At 35.9% G+C, this 20,477-nt stretch overlaps 1 protein-coding gene across 1 annotated transcript in view; it reads left to right on the top strand.

The window, feature by feature from the left end:
* The window catches only part of NKAIN2 (sodium/potassium transporting ATPase interacting 2), a 642,901-nt gene that overhangs the window by 281,516 nt on the left and 340,908 nt on the right, over positions 1-20,477 (top strand). Inside the window, exon 2 of the mRNA XM_058172453.1 lies at positions 10,724-10,861. Coding sequence (XP_058028436.1) covers positions 10,724-10,861 — 138 coding nt within the window. The remainder of the gene's footprint in view (positions 1-10,723; positions 10,862-20,477) is intronic.

Genomic DNA, 20,477 nt, shown 5'->3' with positions numbered 1-20,477 from the left:
ATCACGATTCCTTGTGCAACTCATCCTGAATTGATCTGCATTGCTTTATATAGTTTAAAGCAGGGGTCTCTAACCTTGGTCCCTTTAAGGCTTGTGGACTTCAACTCCCAACTGGCTGAGGAACTCTGGGAGTTGAAGTCCACAAGTCTTAAAGGGACCAAGGTTAGAGACCCCTGCTTTAAAGGGTCTTGACAGTACATCTGTAAGGCATCATAGAACTGCTTGTCCCTACTGCTTGGTTGAGGCTTTATTTTCGTAACAAGATTGGGCTACCGTTAGTAATTATACTTGAATCTGTCTACTATGTCAATGTTTCTACTAAACATAAGGAGCCCAGAGACATTATAGCTTGCCATCAGAAAAAAATAAAAGTATCTTTAGGTCAAAATAGGCAGTGCCCTATCAAATCCTGCTCCTGTCAATAGCAGTGTCCCCCAAGGTAGCGTTCTAGGACCAATACTTTTCATATTATACATTAACGACCTCTGTGACCATATTATAAGTAATTGTGTTCTCTTCGCCGATGATGTTAAACTATTTAACACTACCAACAATGCAGCTACCTGTTCTGTCCCCTCCCTTCCTTCCAAAAACAATACACCAGCTGAGGTGGTCTGCCAGCAATTTATTTACACTTGGCTGGGTTCCTTAGGGCAACAAAAGTTCTGGCAACATTCCTTCACGTGCCAGCCAAGTCCTTATCTCTTAGCAGCGTGCCGACAGATTGTTGCCGGGAGTCTGGAGGATGATCTTAAAGCACTCAAAAGTAATCCCAGCCTTCAGTCCAAGAGCCAGTAGTCCGTAACTTTGTCTGACACAAGGGCCTACAGAGCACTCTCCCTGCTTTTATCCCCTGTGGGGTGTGGCTCCATGACTCAGCACTCCCTGGCCCTGCCCCACCCCTTTCTCTGCTGCGCACACTTCTCTCAGCATCGCTGTTTCGCATCTAGCCAAGATTGATCCTCAGCAGCTCGTTCTTGGGGCCTTGCCAGGAAGGAGGAGGGGTCAGGGGAAAGAGGCCTTGTCAGCTCCTCTTCCTCCTCCTGGCCTGCAGCTGGAATCTGAGATGGTGCCAAGAAGGAGGAAGATCCAGGGGGGGGAAGGAGGCCTTTCCATCTCCTCCTCCTCACTCTCCGAGTCATCCGGCTCCAGGAGGCCCGGCCCGGCAGCCGGAGCCACAACACTACTCTTCAAAAAGACCTTGACTTTGTGTCGGAATGGTCAAAAATTTGGCAATTCTAAATCTCAACCAGCAAATGCTCTGTTTTACACATTGGAAAAAAGAATCAGAACACTAAATACAAGCTTGATGGACATTACCTTGTAGATGACCCTCACCCCGTCAAAGACCTTGGAGTTTTCATATCAAACGATCTAAGTGCCAAAGCCCACTGCAACTACATCGTCAAAAAGGCTTTAAGAGTTGTAAACTTAATCTTGCATAGCTTCTTCTCCAGAAAGATTACACTACTAACCAGAGCATACAAAACATTTGCTAGACCAATTCTCGAATACAGCTCACCTGTCTGGAACCCATATTAATACAATTGAGCGTGTCGAGAAATATTTTACAAGAGTTCTCCACTCCTCTGACTATAACAAAATACCTTATGCCACCAGACTTGAAATCCTGGGTTTAGAAAATTTAGAACTCTGCCACCTTCGGCATGACCTGAGTATAACTCATAAAATCATCTGCTACAATGTCCTTCCTGTTGAAGACTACTTCAGCTTCAGTCGTAACAATACACAAGCACACAATAGATTTAAACTTAAAGTGAACCGCTCCAATCTTGATTGTAGAAAATATGACTTCAGTAACAGAGTTGTTAATGCCTGGAATGCACTACCTGACTCTGTGGTCTCCTCCCAAAATCCCCAAAGCTTTAACCAAAGACTATCTACTATTGACCTCACCCCATTCCTAAGAGGTCTGTAAGGGGCGTGCATAAGAGCACCAGCGTGCCTACCATTCCTGTCCTAATGTTCCTTTTGATTGTATCCAATTCGTATGGTTATTTCATGCTTATACTTATATATACTCTTGTGTTTGACAAATAAATAAATAAATAAATCTTCAACATATGCAAAGTGCCTTTCTCATTGCACGAATAAATGAAATATGCAGTTAAAATTAAACAGGGCTCCATGTCCTTAGCAACAAGTTCCTATGCCAGAGATCGCTAGGACTTGAGGCTTTAAGGATTTTATGTTACCCTTTTACTCTACTCTGGAGATTTAAAAAGAAGACCAGAAACAATGGCACAGGGGGCAGACAGAGCCCCCACTTATGCTATGCCATGAGCCAAAAACTTCAGAGAGATACATATACTAGTGAACATTGAAATACTACACAATTCTGTATTTAATAACAACCTCTCCCAGGTTGCCAAAAGAGGCACCACAAAGCACAAGGAGGCTGAGAGATAAGCTGAATATAAGCTGTTGAGACCAAAAAAAGAGAAATCTTGGTTCAATTGCAATTTTTAAGGGAAAGCAAGTACTGCCAAAAGTTTTATATATTATAATCCACTTTGAGTAGTGGATTTTATCAATACATTTTGGGATGATTTCTTGCCAGAAATTCCTTCTGCCAAGGAATAGTATTAAATTTCGGATTCAAGTACATTCTTGATCCTGTGATTGTATTTTAAAAAGGAGTCTAACATCTTGATTCTATTGTATGAAAAGCCAATATCCCCCTCCTTCAGTTTCCAAGATGATTTGAATGAAAAATCGGGCATAATCAGAATTTTGAGAGAGATGCAGAGATCATAAAAGATATATTGTCAGGTGGCTGATAATTATTTTTCTTGTTTCTTTTTTGAAAACAAGTAGTGGCTTAGTGGATTGCTTATATTCCTAAATTAACATGACCCTGGTATAATTTTCTGCCACTGAGAAATGCAGAACTGAGTCCCTCTCGCCCAAATCCCATTTCCTATTAATCCTGCTGGTTCCAGAATGCATTCTATTGAAAAAATAAACCAAGGTCTCTCTTGCCCATGGATTATTTTGCACTGTTAGAAAATATTACTGAGGCTTCGTATCCAGTACTCTCTAGTTAACAGTTCTTGGCTTCTGATTAGTGTCAGTTGTTTTCCTTGAGGGCATATTTCTGAAAAATTTGGTTTCAAAGTTGGATTGCTCAAGGCTGGAGTCCAGTTTTGTTTTTTGTTTTTTTAAAGAACACCTGGTCAGAAAACTGGTCAGGGGCCTCCTAAAAATAATGCATAGCTGGTCCTCGGGCAACAGTAAATTATCTATGTGGCATTAATTTTGTAGTTTTTGCCAAGAGGTTCTTTTACAGGTCTTTTCCTTTTTAAAAAAAATGACATTATGCCTTATTTCTAGGAGCAGAGTAGGTTTCTGAAAGAACCACCCAAACTTAACTGCCAGGCTATATGATCAGTTTGTCATAATACTTACGTTGTATTCTCTATACTAATTTCAACACTATAAATATTGAAAATTATTATAGTTTACAATATATAATATAGTGTAGATTAATAGTCTAGAGCACAGGTGTCAAACTCGTCATGTGATGTTCGTGACTTTTCTTCATTTGCAGAGCTGGGGTGGGTGTGGCCTGTGCAATGACGCATCCGGCCATGGGCCGCCAGTTTGGCACCCCTGGTCTAGAGGGTTGAGTCCAAGCAAACTTTGAATAACGATGGCAATTGAAACTGGAATTCCCATCGCTAAGTGATGTGGTCACTTAGCACATGCAGTATTTTGTGCAGTTAGCACAAAATGCAGTATCACATAACCACAAAACCACATGACTGTCCCCCTTGCCATCGTATACTGAATCCCACTAGTCATTAGCCGAAGACCCACCCTGATTGAAGCCATTCCCAACTTGGTCCCAACTTGGTCCCTCCCTTCATAAGGTAAAAATTACCTTTACCTGTCTCTACAAGGTAAAAGTATTGTCTCTGTTCAATAGTCTATAGGGTGGTGTTGTTGTTTTTTTGTCCAGCAATATATTTAATTGTTGCAGTTCATTTTTTGAAAACCGCTACAGTATTTCAGTTTGATTGATCATGTCAAAACTGAAGATTGAAAATGATTTTTAACATGCATAAACAGCAAGCTTGTATTAGGTGAAATAAGGTTGTACTACTTACTTTTGGACAAGTTTTTTTCTAGAATTCTGTTTCAACATGTTTCTTTCACTGTGGCCGTTGAGAGTACTCTCCTGTACCAAAGTCTTGTTTATCATAGGATATTGTAAATCTAGTAAAAAGGAGAAATAATCACTATAGTTCTTTTTACAGCAATAAAAGCATTCAAAGGCATAAAGTAAAGTAAATTAAAATACCAGAATTAGTTCATGAAATAAACCTATCAAATAAAAATTACTGAAACATGGAAGCATTTCAAAAATTAGTGGGAGAAGTACTGTATATACCATATTTTTCAGACTATAAGACGCACTTCCCCCCCTCAAAAGTGGGTGGAAATGCCTTTGCATCTTACAGAGCAAATATTTCAGTGGGGGGGAGGAGGGATTGGTGTGGGGCCAATCAGCTGTTCTAGGTGGGGATCTTTGCTGCCACTGCTGCCATAAGCGCACAGGCCTTGGCGGCAGTGAATGCTCTATGGCGGCAAATGGGTCGCAGCGGTGGCAAACGGGCCATGGCAGTAGAGGCAGATTTTTTTTTCCTCCTCTAAAGCTAATGTGCATTTTATAGTCTGGAGTTTCTTATAGTCTGAAAAATACAGTAATCTAAATATTTTTTAATGTTTTGCACAAAAATATTGCCTACATGAAACAAATATTCTTATCTTCTGTTGCTAATGTGAACTGATAAATTTTCTCTTTTTTAATTTGTACTTATAATAATATATATATATTATTTTTTTAAAAACAAACATACAAACAAACAAACAGTACATTTTTTTCTGAATAGGGTATTGACTGATTCAAAATTTATACAGCTTATAACATAAGTATTTCCCAAATATAATTTATATATTTCAATTTCTGCCATAGTATTCTTTTTTCCTACTTTTTTACTTTTCATCTCTACTTAATATTTAATATATTATCAATATTACCATCTACCCTAACCTCCAATCTTAATCTTATTTCATTTCATTATCTTATTTCTCCATTTATCACATATATTTCTCAAAATCACCACGTTTCTTAATCATCAATTTGTTTTCTCTTATTTCCTTTATTCTATTGAAACCCTTTAATTTAAACAGTCATTTCCATCCTTAGTTTCTATTTTTTTATTGTAGCTTGATATTTCACATTTATTTCTTACTGTCAATTATTTTCTAATAGTCATTTTCTAATTTATCATTTCTTATTTCCCTATTAATCATTTTACCATTTTACCAAAAACAGTATCTTTCTTCCGATTTGTTTTTCACACCACCTTTTTCAGATACGAACATTATCACAATATTTTAATCATCTTCTTTTTCTTAATTTCTATTAATATCTTATTCAATTTCAATTTCATTTGAATTTCCATATCTTAACTGCTTCTAAATACATCATAATAAGATCATATTCACCCTTCTACTATTCTTTTTGTATTTCACAATTTATATCATAATTCAATTTTACAATACTGATATTAATACAATTCATTTAATTCGTATTACAATCACAAATATTAATCATAATACAGTCACTTATATTATAGGTATATATCCTATTACCCTTACTCCTTTCCATTAATTTAACCATTTTTTCTTGGTCCATCCAGCAATCCACCTCTTAAAATTTTCCTCCCTTTATCCCATTCTCTCATTTTCTTTTTCTTTCTTTCTTTTTTCTTTTTTTCTTTCTTTTCATAATCATTATGTCTTTTCTTCTGTATCCTTCCTTTGTCTTTTAAACCCCTTACTCATCTAGTTTGCTCTAAGTTCCCATCTGATCTGTTCCCCTTTTCTCCTCTCACTTTTCTTATTTCCCCACTGTTGATCTCAGTGTAATCATTTAACTTTTTTGTGCCTAATCCTTTCCCTTTTTTTCTTTTCTTTCTTGCTTCGTCCCCTCTATTTTTGCCACTGTTAATCCCAGTATAATCATTAAAAATATTTTCCTCTAGCCGTTTCCCCTTTCCTTTTCTTCCCTTAGTTTGCTTCATTTTTGTAGATTGTTTCCTCCTATCCCGTCTCTTTTTTTCATTGTTACTCCCAGTGTAATCATTTAATTTTTCATCATCAATGTCTTTATCTTCAGTGCTGTTTTCTTCCTTCTCGTTCTTAGCCTCTTTATTCAGTTGAATATGTTCTGACACAATTTCTCATTTTCTAACAAGATTAAATGACACATTTTGACCAGCTCATTGAAATATATTTTTGGTAGGCTTCCTTCCCCTCCAAAAAAGCCAAAAAAAGATAAAAGGGAAAAAAAAGGAATAGAAATTTACAAACTGCATAAAATGAAATAAAAACTTTGGAAGTAATATTAATGTAGCAGTAAGTCAGTAAGTGATGAATTATCAATTTAGTACATGAGTTATTTTTTACATAGAGGCACACTCCCAAATTTCATTTTTCAAAAAAATTATGTTGATTTCCAATAAGTAACTCAAAGTGTCCCAGCAACTGTTACCATATAAAAAGGGCAACTCCATGTACTTTTAAAGTTAAAAGGTTGGCAATGTATTTTGCTAATTAGAAGGTTTTTCCCCCGGCATTTTTTCAAAATGCTTTTAGCTTTCTTGCATATGTATTTTTTTAATACCTGTGATATACTGGATAGTCTATCTCTAGCTTTTTTTTTTTCTGTTGCAATCCCTCTCTCTTGGTATCTAAAAATACTGAGATCTCTTTGGGAGGAACTATTCCTTTTTCTAAAGTTCAGTTTTTTCAGAAGAACTTGTCTGTTCAAACTGTCTTTGCCTATCATTTTTGTTTCTTTAAGCTCCCTCCTGGCAGCTGAGCATTCCAAGTTGGTTGCCCTATGACAAAGATTAGCTAAAGCGCTTCCTGATGCGCTTTTCTAAAATATGGAAAGTCTTTAAACACTTAATAATATGCCTAATGTAATATACAAATAAAGTACAAAATGGAATTACTGGATGTGTTGCTTGCCTGTAAATTCAGAACAGAAACAAAGTTTAAAGAAAATGGCGGAAGAGAGAAAACTGTTTCTTCTTAAAATGTAAAAAAAAGAACATGGAAATACTCTGTGTACGCTATTTCTACTCAAACATGGCAGTGGAGCAGTTGAATTAGGTGCTTGTGTTATACATGCACTTTTGTTTATTTAAAAGCTAATATCGGTTTCTGAGATAAAGTATCTCACCAGAATAATTAATTTTGTTTACTGATTTTATTTTAATTTATAAAGGATTTCAAGGACATAGCTAGTTAGACCCTCTTGAGGGCCTTGTTCCTTATCAAGCTGTTGTTTGAATATAGCAAAATGATGCAAAGCATTTATATGCATGCCATTTAAAATGGTACACTGTGCGCATATTTTGTTGGGTCTTGAATAAAGTACATAAATAATCATATTGAAGAGCTTCTCTATATTCCTTTGAGATTAATGTAATTATTCCTCAAGAGCATCAAAATCCCTGATCAATTGCTCACTTAGTTTATTCATGTAAACAATTAAAATAAACCATTGCACTATAGATATATATTGGAAGTCTGAATCAGTTAAAAAAAATGTTTTCCTGATCATCAATGCTATTTTTATAATAGAATAGAATAGAATTTTATTGGCCAAGTGTGATTGGACACACAAGGAATTTGTGCATAGGCTCTCAGTGTACATAAAAAAAAAGATATGTTTGTCAAGAATCATAAGGTACAACACTTAATGATAGTCATAGGGTAAAAATAAGCAATCAAATCGTATTAGGAAACAATCAATATAAATCATAAGGATATAAGCAACAAAGTTACAATCATATAGTCATTAGTGGAAGGAGATGGGTGATAGGAACGATGAGATGATTAATAGTAGTGCAGGCTTAATAAATATGAAATATCATTTTTGTTATATAACAAAAGTCAAATTTCTTTGTTTCCTATATCTAAATCTTCAAGACAGCTTGAAAAATATAGATAAACTTAAATCTGTTATATGCTGCTAGTGGTTTCCCATTTTGATTTACAACAACAGGCAATGCATAAACCATGTGTAGTCCTTGGCTAATGATAATGGGTACCCAAGGGTTACAAGCAAATGTTTTGCTTTCCCTTGCTTTTAGTACCACTTTTCAAGATAGATGAAAAGGATAGGCCCAAGTAAAAATAATGAATGGATTTATGGGTAGGCATGTGTAAATAAGTTCAGAAATAATTTCCAACTATGCAGTGAAAATTTCTTACTAAATTTGAATAAATGTATGAAGAATGCTTGTGATATTAGAGTTATTGAGGATATGAAAATATTTTGTATTTTGTGTGTAGATGCTATGGTTTAGTTAGCTGGGACCCTGAGTTATTTGCAATACATGTTATGTAGATTGTATCATGTAATAGGAATATGAATGTGAAAACTGATATGTGTTAGACAGGTAAATTAGACTGAATGGTTGTTCTATGTTTCCATAAGTGTGGTGACTTGATTCTGAAAGTGGACTAATTGTATTACTCAGTTCGTAAACAAAACAAAAAAATTTCCCCAAATTTCCTTGAGATTGTAATGCATTTAACTGATATAAAGAATTATGTCATCCTTGAAATATTAAAATTACATTAGTTCAAATTTACTTTCAGCCATACATATATATATTAATATCACAACATAGAGCAGTAAGTTCTTGTTTCTATTGCAGGAAAACTTTGTGGTACCTTAAAGACTAGAGACTGATCTCATATCATGTCATTAACTTTTTTGGATGGAAATCATTTCATTAATGCATGAATTGTCTCCTGATGACTATTTGGGCATATCTATTGTACAGTATATTGATTTCCTGGAAACGTTATAGAAGAGACTTACTATAGCCTTCTTCTAATATGATTTTTTATTTCCCAGTCTAGTTTATAACTCTCGGATTTATAATGGTTTCTCTTTCAGCTATGAACCAGACCTCTTCTAGTTAACTTTTTAGATGACAATCAGGATGCTGTCATCTTCTGGAATTTTATGAAAAAGATCTGATTCAGCTAAACCTGAATCTCATAGGGAATAATAGTTATGAGAAAACAAAGCAAGTCTGCTTAATCAAACATCCCTCTCACCATTCATAAATAAGATTCTGAAGGTGAGAACCAGGATTCAGCTCCAGTGGTGGGATTCAAGTAATTTAACAACCGGTTCTCTGTCCTAATGATTTCTTCCAATAACCAGTTTGCCAAACTGCTCAGAAAGTTTACAACCGGTTCTCCCGAAGTGGTGCGAACTGGCTGAATCCCACCACTGTTCAGCTCTCATTCATTTGTTCTTACGCATACATATTTGTTCTGTCCTTTGCAACATTAAGGAGACACTCCTTCTGTGGGAAGCAACAGACAAAAGGGGAGGCTACTTTGGTACTATTATTGCGGTTCTATCGTTCTTTAGCTCTTTCTGTCAACTCACTGGAACCAAGTATGCTTGGACTGTGAATAGTGATGGTGCTAAAACAGTTATCGTATCATTTCATCTGAGGCTGTTGTCCTCAGATCTTGGATCAGAAGTGTAAAGCAGTGATGCATTTAGCTCATACGAAGCCATTCCATAGTGATGAAAATCACAGTACACGGGTTTTGACAGTTGCTAAAAGGGACTTCCACTTTACACAATGACAACAACTACAATCATTGTGCCTTCTATGTTTGGCATTCCTGAGAATAACAAGTTCTGTACGTTTCCAAGAGCTTGACACATTTTGAGAGACAATTATCTGAATGATCCATCTATGTTATTAAGTGATGGTACGTGTCTAATGAGTCAGTCTCTGTCTGTTTCTCTGTTTGTCTGTCTGTCTGTCTCTCTTTCTCTCTCAATATTTTATCAAGGTAGAAGAGAAGTCTTAGAAATAAACTGAGTTTTTCAGTAGATTTTCAGAAGGTTTCAATAAGGCAGAATTTAATTTATGAAATACATCTAGTTCCCAAAATCTCTTTTAGGACTCTACAAAATGTTCAAGTCCATACCTTCAAAAAAATCCTTTATTTAATTTTTGTTAATTTTAACCCTTTTAATTCTTTCATGTTATGTAAGCCAGTGAAACTAGGTAGTGAAACTAGCAGCATATGAAATAAATTAGTAAATAAATAAATAATAAATCATAGTTTTGCAGTGCAGTCACTTGCCTTGCAAACTTGGATTACTCTTAATTTCATTTATCTGAAACTTGATTCAGATCCTTTGCCACACACACACATGTATGCACTCACATTTTGATCTGATAAAAACCTTGCAAACAAACCATCCATTCTAGACATGGAAATCCTATTAACGGTAAATGATGAAGTTGTTAATGCTTCACTGCCTTCAGCTGCAGCATCTCATTGAATGGGGATTTGTATCTTGCTAAAACTGCCCATGTGAATATTTTATCTAAACAGATTTCAGTGGACTGTTGCTCTAAAACGGTACATTTTTAGTAAGACAAAAAGAGTGAATCATAGTAAAAATCTGCTTTTCTTTGCCTTTTTTGCCGCATCAAGCAATACGACAAATTTTTAATGGTGGTACTGAAGAAGGAGAAACTATTTTTCAAAACACTGTTTTTTCCTCTCTCTTTTATTTTTTATTTTTTTCTTGAGCTATTCTAATCAAATCACTGTTGTTGTTTAATTCTAGGTCTGTGTGCTGGAGAGACAGATATTTGATTTCCTTGGTTATCAGTGGGCACCAATCCTGGCAAATTTTGTACACATTATTATAGTCATACTTGGCCTATTTGGAACCATCCAGTATAGACCTCGCTACATAACAGGAGTAAGTATCATTAACTTTTTATGCTTAAGAATGTACCTGCTATATGCAGTAAGAATTAAGAGATGTTAAGACAATCTGTACAGATTAGGAGGCATCTGTACATATAATCTTTGTGATCAAGACAGATTAACTATATCCAGAAAATACAGCAAATTGTTCAGAGATCACTGGATTTTTTTTTTAAAGTATGTTACCAGGATTTACATAATGTCATGTATAAGTACTGGAGTATTTCAATATCTGAAAAGTTAAGCTATTTATGTGTTGTGAGTGAAATGGGCGATTTCCATCTCTCTCCCTCCCTCCCTTTCTTCCTCCAATCTGACTTTTTCTTGTACTGTTTTTCTAAAAGAATTAAACATAAAATCCACAAAGAACTATGCAATCTTGCAGTAGCTGTTCATAATAAATTTTGAATGCCAGAATGGGTTAGGTGGCAGAGAGAGAAAAAATACTTAAATCCAGTCCTTAGCTTAGTGGAACACTTAAGACAACATGCATAAAACTTTAACCTTAAAACTATTCACCATAGTGGCAAATCTAATTCAGAGCTAAACTCAGATAGAAATCAGAGTTGAAGAGTATTCAAAGAAGGATGAAGATAAAAAGGAGTGCAATAAAAATGGTTTTAAAGTATAATACAAGATGTTTGGTCAACAGAGATGACATTTGCATAGACTACAGAATCAAACTTTATCTATTCTTTTACTGCTCGGCCAACTAGATTCGATGGCTTTTTTAGCTTTTCAACATATGCTAAAAATGTTATCCATAAGGATAAATAATAACAGCAAGTTAAGTTCATCCGCTAGAACTTAGCAATTGCTATTTCGACTTTATCAGCAACTTTGATGATTCAGAGTTATTAAATGAATATAGTCCTTCATAATAATGTAGCTGTAGTTATATACTTCCGATTTTTGAAATGGATAATTGCTTCTGAGTGCTCAGAAGGCAAGAGGACTTTATTTATTTATTAAAGTTATTACAGCTGCCCACTCCAGCAGATTCTGAGAGGCTTGCAAAATATAATACTAAATTAGTTAAAACGTTAATAAAACAAAACAAGGCATCTTGGGCTAAAAACTACCATTAAAAACAAAAAATATATAGGGTAATGAAATGTTTGCAAGAAACAACCAAGCTCAGAAAGCATCTCATTTCAACCCTGAGCTTCAAATATCCTCCTTTATTGAAAACGAAAAATGGCAAGGACGTTCCCAAACACATCAACCCTAAATCTGGTACTAAAGCCAGGTTGTAAGAGCTTATTGGAATCACAGGAAAGAGGGCAGCATCCACATTTCTGGAGAAATGATGTCCCAGAGTGTGGAGGTTGCAACAGAGAAGACGTGCTTTCCAAGTCCCCAAAGATGGCAACATGTAATAAAAGATACCTGGAATGCACCCATTCTGCGCAAACACACTGGATGGGTAAAAACAATGGGAGAAAGATGGTCCTCATCAGTTTGGTAACGTACAGCGCGGCTGCGCATATGCAGATCATTTTGGATGACAGGTGGGCAGAGCCTCCCGCCTCCATCACTACCAGTTCTCCCGAACTGGGAACAACCCACCACTGGTCCTCATATAACCAGCTCATGAAGGGTTTCAGAGGTAAGAACCAGCACTTTGAACTGTATCTGGAATCCAACTGGCAGCCAATGCAGCTCTCATAGCAGTGGTGACATATGGCCACAATGAGAAGTGCCCATTACTGCTTGTGCCACTGCATTCTGAACCATCTGTAGTCAAAAACATAATCAAATTCCAACACATATTTTGAATATTATGCTGCTTGTGGATATTTGTTTATGCTTAGTCAGTGTTGCTTCTCCCTTGAAGTGGAGATAGCATCCGGGAATGGGTTGTCCTCATCTGCTAGCCAATAGGACTGAGTCTGTCAAAGCTGTAAGGACACGCCTACCCCAACGGTCCCCAGCTTTTGACTCAGTCCTAGCTAAAGACAGATGTGCTTTTCCCTAGGGCAACCTATCCCTGGATACCATTACACTTCTTTGACAACTATACTTCCAATGTGTCAATTCCTTTGACTTTGACCACCAATTGATTCCAGCGTAAAGAGCTTTCAGCTTGAGCCTACTGAGGGCCGCTCTGTGGCAGTCAGGTCACCAGGAGATGATCCTGGTAAGTTGGCCAGTCGATCCCTGCTTCTTGTGGATTATTTATTTATTTATTTATTTATTTATTTATTTATTTATTTATTTATTTATTTATTTATTTATTTATTTATACTATGTGGACATTATGCTTCTTGTGTATATTTCTTTATGCTTAGTCAGTGTTGTAATGAAATATATTTCATTACAACAAAGCACTTTGAAGTTTTAGTGGAAATAAACTCACTAAACTCAGCTAATTGCAATAGTTCCTTCCTCAGGATTCTCTATCACAGTGGTTTGATTTGCATATTGTCTTAAATTAAGTTATGTTTATCATAAAACTGATACAGTAGAATATCCTATCACACTAACTATTTTTCCAAGCCAGTTCATTTAACTATACTGTATAGTTTGTACTATCCTAGAAGAATTTCTGTAGCTTTACCACCATCGACATCTCTGCCAATACTATAGATTTTTTCCGCACACACATCAATTTGACAAACAAGCCAGGTGTCTACTCCTTTGCTTTATGTCTGCAAGAGTCACGTCCTGTATACTCCTTATACTTAGCATTCTCTTCGTTGAAGTCCAGCTTTGAAGCACTCTCCTCCGCCAAACTCATTATTTCTTCATAGAATCATTCTGAATTATTGACATTATAAAATATAATTCATGGTTTTCCTCCAAATTATAGTAAAAGAGCTCCTAACATGCATGCATATTCTTCTTTCCATTCCTTCTGTCAGGAAGGAATTCAGGAATTCTGTGTCTGTTAGCTCTTGACATGTTTACAAGCAATCTCCTTCTCTACTAAATATATAGCCTTTTATACGGGATAAAGCACAGGTCAGTGAACTATCTGGGTGATTCACAGATTACAAGCATTGTCACACAAGGATAAAGAAGTAATTCTCAAGCCTACAAGAGCTTGTTTTTGATATTTTGCCAAATATCCTGATAGGAAGATCCATGCAACAAATCTACTCTCCTAATTTCATATAATGTTTCTTGGATGTTTTGAGTCTCTCTGTTTCATTGCTGGGAATAGTATAGATGCCAGCCTGATGTTCCTGTGGATTAAAATTAACATGTCAGAGGAATGAAATAGCAACTTCCATTCCTGATATATACATGTTAATTAGAACAGATCTCCAAATGCACGTTTGTGTATACATTTTGTGGATGATAGACATCAACAAGCTTGGCATGGAGTTGAAGCTACTTAATGCAATGTCATTCTGTCTCAGGTAAAAAGGAGCACAGCAGAGCCCATTTTTTTCTTCTTACATTGATTTACAAATTACTTATGCTTCATATCTGTCTCTGGCACATTTTCCTGGTAAAGCAATTTGGAAACATTGATTGGAAGCCATTCTACTAGAGAACATGAACTATTTTCTTCCTAATTCTGCAATATATGAACATTTGAACAGGATCTTCATACTCCCATTATCACCCTTCATATCCAAAGATTTAGAAAACTTTCCAGAATAATTTCTATTTTCACAGATAGAAAAGAAGGAGATCTGTGCGGATTTCTGTAAATACAAGGAGTATTCATATAATATTGAATATAGTCCTGTGCTTTGAAATGCTCAAATTATTTTATAAATTCTTGACTCTACAATAGTTACAAATAAGAAAAAACAAATAAGAATTAAAGTATTAAAATGGGCGATAGATGATGGATAGAAAGAAATTATTCTAGATATTTTTTCTTCTTTTTTTGTAAAATAACGATGGCCTGATTAGAAATTTATAGAGAAAAAAATAATTTATTAGGATTAGTAATAGTGACCTGATTTAGAGGGAATATTAGCAGATATAATTTTTCCCTCCTTTTTATATAATAGAATATAAGTAACAATTTGATAGAAAAGACTAGAGCCGTGGTGCCGAACCTATGGCGCGCGTGCCCAAAGTGGCACGCGGAGCCATGTCACCTGGCACATGCTGCATCGCCCATTCTTCTTCCAGGTTTCTGGTGCCCATGTGCTTGCAACAATCAGCTGGCCTTTTTGCATGTGGCAGTGCTGGAAACTGAAAGAGCTGGTCTTCTGTTTTCCTGCGTGAGCATGTGTGCCAGCCAGGCGATCATCTTGTGTGCATGCATGCCAAAAACCCGAAGATCAGCTAGCCAGCGCACATATGCATGCCAGAAACTGGAAGTTCATTTTCAGGTGTGTGCATGCGCCCTGGGCAGCTCCACTTCCGGGTTGCGGCCCACTCAAGCGCATGAGCATGCACTCCCTTTTCAGCCCTCGGTGCCAATGTTTGTATCAAAATGAATTATCCCCAGGGGCAACACTGTTCATGTATTGATATTGATATATATTTAAAAATAAAAAATCTATAATAAAAAAACCCAACCAGAATAGATTTGCAAAATTCATAAAATATACAAACACTAAAAAGCATCTATTGAAAAAAGTATGTACAAAATGAATATGTTTGAAGAAATGTACATGATAGGAATAATATTAAAGAAAACTAATATTTATGAAACATACAAATTAGAAAGTTCTCTCAATGACTAATATGATATTAATTTTCAGTCAGGTTTTCCTTTTTTGCCAGGTATTGGGACTGAATTTATAACGTACAGAAATGAGTGAAATGAATTTAAGACTAGGTTGGAAAATGCAAAAACGAATGAAACTGAAAGGGAAAGAATTTCCCATTCTTAGTGCGAGGTCACTAAGCAGCATTTCTTGACTATTTCTGAAAATACCTTCCTTGATGCATCAAAATCGTATTCTTTTCAAACAGCAGCAAGTTTGGATTCATAAAATCAGAGGCTTTTTGTTAGATAAGTCTAAAAGCTACATTAACTGCAGGTAACGGTTAAATATTTTTTTCTCAAACCTCTGAGACAGAAAAACAAGCAAATGAATGTTCAGCTTTCATCTGGAGATTAGCAGTTAAATTAGTCTATCTTTCTACTTATAAAATCTAAGATACTGCTTTAATTACTGCTATGCAAATCACTGCTTGAATTTCAGTAGCTAATATGGATTTGTAGGTAAAGACTGTAAATTATCATAATTGGCTTTAAACTGCAATCTTAAACTCAAATGCTTGGAAGTAAACTTTATTGGCTTTAGTGAGACTTCCAAGTAAACCTTTTAGAGATGAGCTGTTTCCCTTCCTCTTTGTATTTTAGCTTTTTATTTCTTTCTTGGATTATTTGTAATATATATACCCTATTTTCCCCACAAAATCAGATTTTGATTTATTCAAATATAAATTTGTGTTTTGTTTCATCTTTATGGAGCAGGTAACTGTTAAAAATCCATTCATCTTTGAAGAGTATCTGATATTTTCAGCTATAGTTCTTCATTATGTTAACATGGTTTATGATATTCCTGTGGTCCCTAAGCCAGGAGATGGAAGAAAGGACACAAACCCCCCAAAATGTATTACATTTTATTTCATTGTTATTTTAGTGGGGGAAAATTATTTTATTTCCTCTGATGGCTCATAGATTCAAACATTATGACATATTTATATTTCTTTAAGGTAATTCCTTTCTGGGATAAGCAGTATTATGCAGAACACATAAATTGAGTAAGAAATAATGCATCTAAGAAAATAAAAGCATGAAGCAAGATAATGTCTAAATTTAATTTACAGCAACACCATTTTTCTATAGTTCTCTGTGGCTTTCTGTTCTTGCAAATATCCTTCTACCACATCCATATATAGTTCAAAACATATTTATATATGAAAAAATAGAGCTCTATGAAAAATGGCTATTGCTAACTAGTTATCTTCCAAGCAGCAGGAAGGAGAAAATAAGGTTTATTCATAAATTTACCTAAATGTCTTTCTGTTGTTGTTTTGTTACTTGTATAAGCTGTTACAATCAGCTTTAACTCGCCTAACAAAGACTTTTCTAGTTTATCTTGACACTGGTGCCTATAATATGCTTTATTTAAAGAAAAATAGAACTGGATGTAAAAAGGAAGAGTTAGAAGGAGGATACCTGGGATAACTTGTTTTAAACTACATTGAAAACTATATTTATTTTTATTTATGTATTTATTTATTTATTTATTTTGTCACACAGTATATATAAGCATAAGCATGAAATAATTATACAACATATAAGCATATATATAAGTATGAGTATGTAATAACTATATTAATTGGATATAACGAAAGAAAACAATAGGACAGGAAAACATAGCACCTGGCTGCTGCCTTCATGCCTTGATATCATGAAAGATACCTGTGCAAGCTTATCCTTTCCCCAAAATACTGAACAAGAGTAACCTCAAGACATTGACTTCAGGAGTTAGGCATCTTTATGGTAGAAGTCTTCCATTACTTGAGGGGTTGTCACAAAAAAATAGGGGGTCAACTTATTCTCCAGAGGGCACCAGAGGGCAGGACAAAAAGTAGACGGTGGAAGATCATTAAAAAGAGATACAACCTAGAAATTTCCTGACAGTGAGAATGATTAATCAGTGCAATGGCTTGCTTCCAGAAGTTGTGGGTGCTCCATCACTGGAGGTTTTCAAGAAGAGACTGAACCACCATTTTGCCTAAATGATAGAGGGTGTCCTGCCATGGGCAGGAGCTTGGACCAGAAGACCTCCAAGGCCCCTTCCAACTCTATTTTATTATGTCCTGTGTTCTATCTTAAGAGGCGCATCCCCTAAGATCTTTAAAACGTGATGGAAACTTCCTTCACACAGAACCCAGGCACAATATGTGGTGACTTCAACAAATAAGAATTGTGTCGGATTTCTTTTCCAAAGGCCTTTAGAAGCCTGCTAGGTGACTGGTGGCTGCATTCCAAAGATGTTTTCTGAATTCTTAGAAGAAATCTAGCAGGTGACAATTGCTCAGTTCCTTAAGCATAATTGTTGGTTCCCAGCTGGCTGAGGAATTCTGGGAGTTGAAGTCCACAAGTTGCCAAAGTTGGAGACCCCTGAAATAGAGATCATGCCTAAGTTTACATGTAAAATCCTCTTTTCTTTTCTTTTCTTTTCTTTTTTTCTTTTCTTTTCTTTCCTACTACTGTGAAGCTATTGGGCAACTTAGCTCTTTTACCCTTGTTAGGAGAAAATATAATAGTAGAATATATGTTTTGCATATGAAGCTTCCATGTTCAATCTCAGAGACCACTAGTTAGAGCAGGGATGTCAAACTCGATTTCATTGAGGGCCGTATCAGGGTTGTGTTTGACCTTGTGTGGGGGGAATGAGTTGGCATGGCCAGGGTGGGTGTGGCCAGCTCAACATCCTGCAGCTCTCTGCCATTGTAAATGGAGCCTGGGAGGTCCTCACATAGCCCTCTTGAGCTCCATTTTCGCTGGAGGCAGTCACAACCAAAAACGGAGCCTAGGAGGGCCGCATATGGCCCTCGCAAGCAGAGGCCACAGGCCGGTCCTTCACTGTTTCCAGGGCGGCCCCACAAGCCAGATCTAAGCACCTTGAGTTTGACACCCCTGAGTTACAGCTAAGAAAAGCTCTTGTCAGGAAACTGCCTGTAAGCTATTCTATACCAAGTGGGGTTTGCACTTCTTTGAATATGACAATTTTCAGCTGGAAAAAAAAAAGGAATTGGAATCAATGCAAAAATGATTGTTGAGAGATAAAATACAATTGGGATTGTATAGTTGAAGGGAAAACAATTTCATAACTGCATAATTAGATATGTAGGGGTTTTTTGAAAATTAAAAACATTGCTGATTAATGCAGAAATAAAACGGATTGACATATGACATAAATATATGCAGTAATTAGAGTTTATCGTTTGGATAAAGAATTGGTCTTTATTCTTTTTTCACAATCCGTAGACACACACACTGTCTGCCTGCAGTTCTACTGTAATATTTTCTGTGAATGCTTCTTTTCTCCTTAGCGTGATTCATATCCTTTCTTTTGGAGCAAGTTGTCTCTTTTTACTTGAAAGACCATGCTGTAAGACATGTGTACTGTGCTGCATTGCTTTATACTGGCTGACTACCTTTAAGGATTCTTTTATTGTGTCTTCCCTTCCTTGAATGTATGCACTGAGTTCGCTGTAAATCTTGCCGTTTTGATCCTTCTCTATCTTACTGTTTCAGCAAGTTGTTCAGCTTTCGAGTGGTCTGCAGGGAAAACAGCAAATTACTTTTTCACACCACGCTTGTTGTCATGTGTGCTATTCCCTGGAAAGAAACATTTTACAGCTGACATTGAAAAGCAAGATAAAAAACATGCATAGTGTGAAACACAGCAGTTAGAGTGCCCCCAAATTCCAATTTCTCACAATTTCCATAGTTTAGTTGTAAATTGTACAATTTATCTAGAGACTTGTTTTATGGTTTATTGTCTATGCATAGGCACAGTGATAAGGCCACACAGATTCCTGTCAGAGGAGCCATACTGCAGATAATAAATATCAAATGTAAAGTAATAGGAATCTCAGTGCTGTAGCATCTGATGTTCAGTTAGGTTTGCAGATATTGTATTATAAATGGCTACCAATATGGCATTTTATCCATATGGCACTGACAAAAGAATTATTTTTTTCCTCACTAGCATGGTTTTCTTTGCAACTTGTACCATAATAAATATCATGCCACGCATAAGAAGCAATGCAACTAACTTTGGTTTTCTCTCTATATACATGTAATCCTTGTTTAATCACGACAATTGGGATTGGTAACTCAGGTGTGGGTGCTAAACGAAACAGCAACTATGCTTACAGTCTTATTTCTGCTTTCCTTTGACTTACACACCTGTGAAGATCATAAATGTAAGGAAAGGTTGTAAAATTATTTTTCTTCACTGCTATAACTGTGAACAGTTGCTGTACAAAAGAGTCATTGCACAAGGATTACCTATAATTAAGAAATTAGCTGTGGTAAAAAGTCAACTAATTGAGGATCTGTATACTGCATGAGCCAGAAAGTGGACTGTGAAAATATCTACAGACCCCTCACATCCTGGACATAAACTGTTTCAACTCCTCCCTTCAGGGCACCACTATAGGGCATTGCATGCCAAAACAACTAAACACAAAGATTCCCCCCCCCCCACATGCGAACAGTCTGTTAAACACCTAACTCCCACAACACTGTTTTATGCCTAAATATATTTACCCATATAGTAGGGCTGTATTGCTATTATTAGTCTTATCTTATCTTCTCATCATTCCTACTACCTTCTCCAATTGGTATCTTATGATTTATTATTTGTTACTTGTATCTTATGATTTATGATTGTATTGTATGATCGGTGACATCACTTTGTTGTTTGTGCAGAATGTACACTGAGAGACAAATTCCTTGTGTGTCCAATCATACTTAGCCAATAAAGAATATTCCAATTCCAATATTCCAATTATGTGTTTTCATTTCTATTTCAGTGTCCATAATTTTGTTTGAACATAGAGCAAATCATTTGATACTTCTTTATATGCCATTCAATACAGGTGAAACTCAAAAAATTGGAATATTGTGCAAAAGTTCATTTATTTCAGTAATGCAACTTAAA

Source organism: Ahaetulla prasina, chromosome 1, assembly GCF_028640845.1.
Source record: "Ahaetulla prasina isolate Xishuangbanna chromosome 1, ASM2864084v1, whole genome shotgun sequence".
In the NCBI taxonomy this organism is placed as follows: domain Eukaryota; kingdom Metazoa; phylum Chordata; class Lepidosauria; order Squamata; family Colubridae; genus Ahaetulla; species Ahaetulla prasina.
The sequence above is the reverse complement of the archived record's forward strand: the minus strand, read 5'-3'. Positions and strand labels throughout refer to the sequence as shown.